Here is a 7,984-nt window from a genome sequence, read left to right as displayed (position 1 = left end):
GGCTCTTGTTAAAGCTTAAAGCTGCAGGAATTTTAGGAACTGTGGCAGCTTGGATCAAAAACTGGCTAACTGATAGGAAGCAGCGAGTAGTTATTAGAGGCACTATGTCACAGTGGGCATCCGTTTATAGTGGGGTACCGCAGGGTTCAATTTTAGGACCACTATTGTTTCTAATTTACATTAATGATATTGACACGAATACATACAGTAAACTGGTTAAATTTGCAGACGACACTAAGGTGGGCGGGGTAGCAGATACTAATCTAGCAGCAGAGAGGCTTCAACGGGATCTGGATTTAATTAGCGAATGGGCTGATACTTGGCAGATGAAATTTAACACAGATAAATGTAAGGTAATCCATGCAGGGAGCAGAAATATACAGTACAGATATTTTATGGGTTCCACTGAAATAAAGGTAGCTGATTACGAGAAAGATCTCGGTATGTATGTTGATGCTTCCATGTCCCACTCTCGCCAATGTGGGGAAGCAATAAAAAAGGCGAACAGAATGTTGGGTTATATCTCTAGATGTGTGGAGTTTAAGTCAAGGGAGGTGATGTTACACTTATATAATTCCTTGGTAAGACCCCACCTAGAATACTGTGTGCAGGTTTGGTCACCATACCTCAAGAAGGACATTGCTGCCTTAGAAAAGGTGCAACGAAGAGCTACGAGAATGATTCCTGGTCTTAGAGGAATGTCTTATGAGGAGAGGTTAGCAGAACTGAATCTGTTCAGCCTTGAGCAAAGGAGACTAAGGGGGGATATGATTCAGGTCTATAAGATTCTAACGGGTCTGGATGCTGTTCAGCCAAATGACTATTTCAATATTAGTCTAAATACTAGAACTCGTGGCCATAAGTGGAAATTAGCGGGAGAACATTTTAAAACAAATTTGAGGAAGCATTTCTTTACACAGCGTGTAGTCAGAGTATGGAATAGTCTTCCTGCTATTGTAGTGGAAGCTAAAACCATGGGTTCCTTTAAATCAGAGCTAGATAAGATTTTAACAACTCTGAGCTATTAGCTAAGTTCTCCCCAAACGAGCTTGATGGGCCGAATGGCCTCCTCTCGTTTGTAAATTTCTTATGTTCTTATGTTCTTAAAATGTAGGTTGTTCATCTTTTGAGTGATACAAAAATGTTTATAGGCTTGATATTGGACCCAATTTTTTCTCCGTATTAAAAAAGTATAGGGTGCCAATTAATTTGAATAAACTTTCATATTTTCATATTTCACATTGTAGTAATAGACTGTTCTTTTCCCCTGTGTCTCGTTACTTTACCTTTGAGTAGAATAATAAACATGGATTACCTTAGGGAGTTATAGGCTTTTGGTAAAAATACCAGCTGCATGCTAAGACTGTGCTCCTTCGTTACTGTTGCACGACACCAGATTACACATGGTCTGACTCACTGATTAAGTCCATGACTTAAGGCCACAACTTAAGAATTTCGGAAACATTCCTTCATCACACCTTCACCAGTAAACTGGCAGTTAAGAAGCTGTTTTATTCATTGCAAGATGAAATTTGGACTTCATGACACAAAAAGAATAAACACATTTTAGCACAAAAAACTAACATCATGCAACTCAGACCACAACGAGGTCCCCACGAAGCTTAAATTGGCTACTTATTCTCTAGCTCCCTATTCGCAGAATCCCTGCCACCTTAAACAGATGTTTCAATAGAATCCCAGTTGATGTCATATTGCTGGTCAGTCAATGCCTCTGTTAAAACGTTCAAAAACAGGCGATACACCAACTGTTACACTCACTATATCCTTAGTTTGAAGGTGTTTTGGTAACACTTTACTTGATGGGGCAGAATAAATATAGCATTGTGATATTACTAATATGTTAATTAACCACAAGCAGAGTCCTAGTTACGGAAATCCAGAGATGACACACATCTTCATTACTGAGAATAATGATGATGAGGCTCCTCTCTAGACATCCGGACTTAGTTACATACTGATCTCATCAGAATCATGATGCATCGTTTACCTCATGCGGTTACTGCATTTGTTACTTTATCTGTTAATTTTGTAAACCTTTGTGACTCAATGAATTGATGAATATCAAGTGAAATACTGATCTCATGATTATTCATCATTAATGCATCGTGATGCATCTTGTATTCCAAGTAGCAACTATATTTGTTCTTGATTTGTACTTCAGTAGTAACTGTTTAGTTTTCAAAAAGAACATTGTCTGAACTTGGAGTTTTTAAACCATGGACTACTGTAGACATATGAATGTTCTCCCGTACTGACATTGATGAGATATGTTGCTGTCAATATGGCAGCACATTCATTATATCTACAGTAGTCTGTAGTGTAAAAGCTCCAAGTTCAGAGGGCATTGTATTAGAAACTATACACCTTCTATTTCAGCAAACACGGGTCCTGCAAATAAGCAGCCAACTTCATCATAGTGAATTCCCCGCTTGTCTTTCTCATTTCCCTATACTTTAGTGCTGTCGATTCAGGTGTAAAAGAAAACAGGTGCTGTGCTGGAAATAACAAACTCAACGAATGTACAATGGCGCTTATAACAGTGGTTCTCAAATGTCCCCTCTAGTGGACCGCGAAGGTATTACCGCACATATCCGAGACCGAAACAAATTAAAAAGAACTAATCCAGCGATGTGCTTCATTGAAACAGACTGGACAGCAAATACAATTCATATTGTGGCCATATACTTACCTGGCAGGGGAGAGACCATGATCACGAGGGTGGTTCACTCAGGGTGAGACTCAGCCTATTATCCATCCATCCATCTATCTATCTATCTATGTATCTATCAATCTAATCTAATCACTGCTCATGAAAACCGCATCAACCGAATAGTGAAAGATACCTCATATTTCTATGGTTCTTTCCTTACCAGTAAGCACAGAGTTCTGGTCTTACGCCTTATTGGCGAATTTCTACCTTTTAATACTGTATATTGAAATATATAATTTATATAAACGTCATTTGTGTGAGTTTGATCACAATAAAACATTTTAAATTAATGGCTTTGTTAGTTTTCTTTCAAAAAAAAAAAAAAACAGATGTGCAAAATTTCCCCTTTTTGCATAGGTTTCCTTATTTTGGGTTGATAGTGGTTGAGTGGGCGGCACATGTTTGTGGAACTCCCAGCCTTACACAAGGAACTTCACCGCCCCTATAAAACGGTCTCCTTCTTCATCTGGTTAACTTACCATCACAACATCAAATTCTTCCAGCATGGAGGAGCCATATATACTTCATATGGAGATACTGGGCTTTGAAAGGAGATTCTTTCCGAGCCAACATTACGTAAGTTTGGAGACAAATGTAAAGTTACAGATATTATCGGCTGTGATTTTGGGAAACCTTACTTTTCTCTGACCAGCTTGATAAATATATGCATTTATTAAACGTTTAAGAACTGCAATATGCCTCTTAGGTTTGTTCGATTTGCAGGTGTACATGTTCTTAGTGAAATGGAGTGATCTGTCAGAGAAACTGGTCTACAGGAAATATCCAGAAATGTACACGTTACACGTGAGTAACTGCATGCTGCCTTTCCATACGAATCTCCCGCTGAAACTTACTCGTTTCCCTTCATAGTTTGCCACTTCCCAAAGGTCAAGTCAGTCACGATGGTTTATTTATAATAAACAAAATTGTGCAACAGGAAATGAATACTTATTCTGGCACGCAAGGAGGATTTTGAAGGCAATTCAACTCTCCCTGGTTACAATATTATTGTTGCACAAATGGCCCTAAACAATAAATGAAAATAGTTCAATGCTTTATTGCAATCTGGGCTGTGTATCCCCTGTGTGCCTTGGGCAGGGCAGCAGTACACTGACTGGCCATAATGTCTGTCTGTTTTAGAAAACCCTGAAGGAAATGTTTCCCATAGAGGCTGGAGACATTGATGCCGAAGACAGGATCATACCGTCTCTGCCTGGTAAAGATGTGCCTCACTGTCCCGTTCTGAAGACAATTTTCAGGGATCACGTTTCGTAAAGTGCAATTTTAATAAAGATGTACTTTTGCGAACCACATTCAATGTCAAAATATATCTGTGAAAAGCATTATGCAGAGCTGCTAGATAGGTGCTTATCTCATGTAAAAAGAAAAAGAGAAGAATTAGTTGTTAGTTTGGTCGTGGTATTTTGGCGGAGGAAACACCTGTTCTCGCTAAACTTCATTAACAGGACATAAAAATAAGTTTCTGGTTTCGTTACTAGTGATGAAGGCTTCTTTGTCAAGAAAGGGGGGAAATCCACTCTGAAATATTGATGCACTTTAGAAAGCGGAGCTGAAAAATCGTAACATCTTAATCTGTTTTCGTTAAATATGTATATACCACTTCATAAAGCCGAAAACAAAGCATCTAGCAACTGTAGCTACGAGTCTGGTGTAAGAGGCCCGGCTGGACGATGTATGAACACATGGGTGAATATAGTAACATGCAGGCACATTTAAGGCCTGTTAGCTTTAACTTAAGCCGGCATGAAAAAAAAAAAACTAATTTTCAGTAATTTGAACGGAAAAGCATTTCGCAAGATTTCCTGGCATTTGAAGTAGACAACTGCAGTCTCAAAGGAAGATGGACATCACTGCTTTGCATTTAAATAAACGAGAAAGGAAGTTTTTCTTCAAAAGCTACTGAATTTCATTGTTGCATCATAATTTTATATCGTAACACTTTCTCATGTTTTAAGAATGCTGTTATACTGAGACTTACTATACCAGCTATGGTGCTTATAGGCCCATTGACAGGAAGTTAATATGCAGATTATCTCTGTACAGATAAACTTAAGCAAAGCCGTGACATGCCAGTGTATAAATCATTTTAGACCTATTTAACTATAGCATTTAAACCAGTTGGAATGTTTTCAGTTAAACTGAATTTGCATAGCCTAAATGTGTTTGCTGCAAACATCTCCATCCCTGTATCGTAGCACCAAAATGGTTCGACAACCAGAAAAGTACAGAGAGCCGGCAGGGCACGCTAGCCGAGTACTGTCAGGCCGTCATCAACCTGCCGCCCAAGATCTCCCGCTGTCAGCTGCTGTATGACTTCTTTCACGTTAGACCTGACGATGAAGTCCCGCCCTCTGCACACCCGTAAGGATACACCAGCCGTCAAATATGCACAAAAAAATAAAAACGATTATCAAATATAAATCGGTAGTCCCATTTTACTTTGTTTCAAGTCTTTCTGGAAAAAAAAAATAATGTAGTGTCACTTTAAATTTTCTTTCTTTTAGGATTAAAAGAAATGAAACATACCTGATGCAACGGGGCAGGTCAAGATCCAACACATCTGGTAGCGTCCTGCTCCTGTGTATTCAGTCCGAGTCCTATGTAGTCAGAGCATATGTCCTTTTAAAAACTTTTAAAAACTTCAATACTGCTTGCAGAGATTACCGGCCCCATCATCCTGGAGACATACCGGGCAATAGCAGATTACAGCAAGAGCTCGAGGTATGAGCTCAGCCTAACTGTTGGAGACCTGATGGACATCGTGGAGAAAAATCCCAATGGTGAGGTTACAAAAAATGTCTTAGATGCACCTTAAGGTTTCGGAGGTAATAACTTGCTTTTCTCAAGCCTTAATGGGATGATAAATCAAAAGGAAGTAAATAAGATTGTTGAAAAACATATGTTGTACATAGTCTGTACAGTGTATATAACACGTTTTTTGGTCAACCTTTATGGATATTTTTCTGACATCGTTGTTTGGCTCAGATTCAGTTTTCTCCTCAGATTCTCATTATATTACTGTAACTTGAGGTGATATGTCCGCCATGCCCAACTATTAAATAATGATAATAATAAAGCAGAATAAAAATGAATCAAAGGGTGTTTCTTCCTAAATAATTATATGTCCTGAAGGAGGCACACCTGAGAGAGCTTTACCTGAGAAAGGTCAGGAAGAGTTTATAGTTTTGGCTGACAATTTCAGTGGAACATCTAAAATAGGAATCTTGGAAGGTTGGATATCTCGATATTGAATGTGCCTTAAATCAGTGACCTTTGACGGTATGAGTCATTAATCACCATGCTGCAGGTGGTTCTGTGGCATTGTCTTCTCCTGTCTGTGATCACATACTTCAGCCGGCCTGTGTATCTCCTGGCAGGGTGGTGGTTCTGTCAGTGTGAGTCCCGTCGTGGCTGGATCCCCGCGTCCTACCTGGAGCCCATGGAGGGGCCCGATGAGGGGGAGGAGCCAGACCCCAACTATGAGGGTCAGCCACAATGACACCGACTGTTTACCAAAATGCGAGATCCACACTGTGTTTCATTTGCAGATGACACCTTCGAGCACTAGAGTGCATTCGTTTAAACAGCATGTGTGTCTCCACAGGAGAACTGTACGTAACCATTAAGGGCTATACTGCTACTGAAGATGACGAGTTGACTCTTGAATCAGGAGAGATAATTGAGGTCATCCACAAGTTGCTGGATGGCTGGTGGGTGGTCAGGTATGTCAGTTATAAAAACATATTTTTTCACAGCTGTACGTGCTTGAGACTCATGATGTGGATGACTGATGTGGATGACTGCGGATGGTTTGGCTACTGAACTGTCATAACTCATTCTGACGGTTTTCAGAAGCTGTCTTTGGGTTGCTGGCTTTTTTGTTTCGCTTTCGGCCTGAAGAGCACGGCTTTGTGCCTGCAGTCTGCTAAGTGATGCAATTAAGCCTTTGAAAATTGAGCAATTGAACCAAGTTCCTCATGGTATTTCCAAACGGTGCACAGGGGTAACATTGTCTACGTGATTGTCGTGCATCGTTGACAGGAAAGGAGAGGAGACGGGACATTACCCTTCAATGTTCCTGCGCAAAAGTGGACTGAAGAAAGAGTCTTACACTAACGGGAATGAAACTATGAGGGGTACACCACCCCCCAGGAGGTATTCACCACGCCAATGTCCATTATTCTGCTACAATGTGATAGTTCACTACCGAAATGCCAACTTAGGTACATATTTAAAGAACGGAATTGAAATAGAACACTTTTCATAAATTATATCATAACTTAGGGTGGCACTATATGTGACTGAGTTGTTTAGGAAAGGCTCAACACCCCCACGATCTTGTCCATGATAAGTGGATGGATGGATCAATGAATAGATAGATGGATGGATGGAGATATTTTGTTTTAAGCCTCACAGGCAATGTTTGTCTCCTGGTCCACAGATCAACAATTCGCAATGCCCAAAGCATCCATGCCAGAGGGCGCAATCGCATCACCCAGGACGTCTACAGGAGGAACAGCCGGCGCTACCTTCAGCAACGTGGCCCACGCTCTGTGCTGGCCCAGGAAGCAGCCAGCAGCTCAGCCATTTCAGAGACGATCAGTGAGAAGTCTGAAGGTAACCCTGGGCACCTTTTCCAGGGAGCAGCTGGCGCACATTTGGAGCGTGATCAAGCAAACTTCTGATGACTCTGGTTCTTTTCAGAGAGCGATCCAAGCCCCATTCCAGAGCCAAAGGGACAGATCCCAGCCATTCCACCCCGTCCCAGTCCAGAACTCATCCTGGAGCGCTGTACATCAGGCACTTGCAAGAAGGTCGTCATCCAGAGCACCGGCTAAGAGAGCAGTGTGTCCCCTGCTAACAGAATCGTCGTAAAGGACACTGCAGAGTTGCCTATGAACTTTCACGTTTGTTAGTGTGCTTGTTTACTGGATTAGCTGCAGTAATACTATGTAAACTATGGTTATTATTAATACATGCTTTCTGGCTTTATTTTTAAGTATTATATGCTGTTAAATGGGTAGTGTTTTATATGAAATGTTATCTTTTATATGAAATTGTTATATATGCTACTATTCCTGTTAAATGATCTGAGTAATCACTTATATCTTAAGCATTGTTTTGTGTTTTTCTTAACAGGATATACTTGTGTATATCGGGGTTGTAAATTAAATACATCTTGCATTATTTTATATGTTGTAGGAGCTAATTGTCTATATGGAAGATACAATC

At 40.3% G+C, this 7,984-nt stretch overlaps 1 protein-coding gene across 2 annotated transcripts; it reads left to right on the top strand.

The window, feature by feature from the left end:
- Positions 1-3,149: 3,149 nt before the first annotated feature.
- ncf1 (neutrophil cytosolic factor 1) lies at positions 3,150-7,940 on the top strand. Of its 2 annotated transcripts, none has more exons than XM_023819412.2 (11): positions 3,150-3,307; positions 3,455-3,535; positions 3,872-3,947; positions 4,948-5,113; positions 5,257-5,315; positions 5,410-5,532; positions 6,130-6,237; positions 6,357-6,474; positions 6,794-6,907; positions 7,194-7,369; positions 7,457-7,940. In XM_023819412.2, the coding sequence occupies exons 1-11, from the start codon at positions 3,236-3,238 to the stop codon at positions 7,588-7,590; spliced, it is 1,227 nt and encodes a 408-aa protein (XP_023675180.2). In that variant the 5' UTR covers positions 3,150-3,235; the 3' UTR covers positions 7,591-7,940. The 2 variants fall into 2 exon arrangements, with proteins under 2 accessions (XP_023675180.2, XP_023675181.2); XM_023819413.2 differs by having other exon boundaries at positions 3,198-3,307; positions 3,438-3,535.
- The last annotated feature ends 44 nt before the right edge of the window (positions 7,941-7,984 follow it).

Source organism: Paramormyrops kingsleyae, chromosome 18 (assembly GCF_048594095.1).
Source record: "Paramormyrops kingsleyae isolate MSU_618 chromosome 18, PKINGS_0.4, whole genome shotgun sequence".
Classification (NCBI taxonomy): domain Eukaryota; kingdom Metazoa; phylum Chordata; class Actinopteri; order Osteoglossiformes; family Mormyridae; genus Paramormyrops; species Paramormyrops kingsleyae.
The sequence above is the reverse complement of the archived record's forward strand: the minus strand, read 5'-3'. Positions and strand labels throughout refer to the sequence as shown.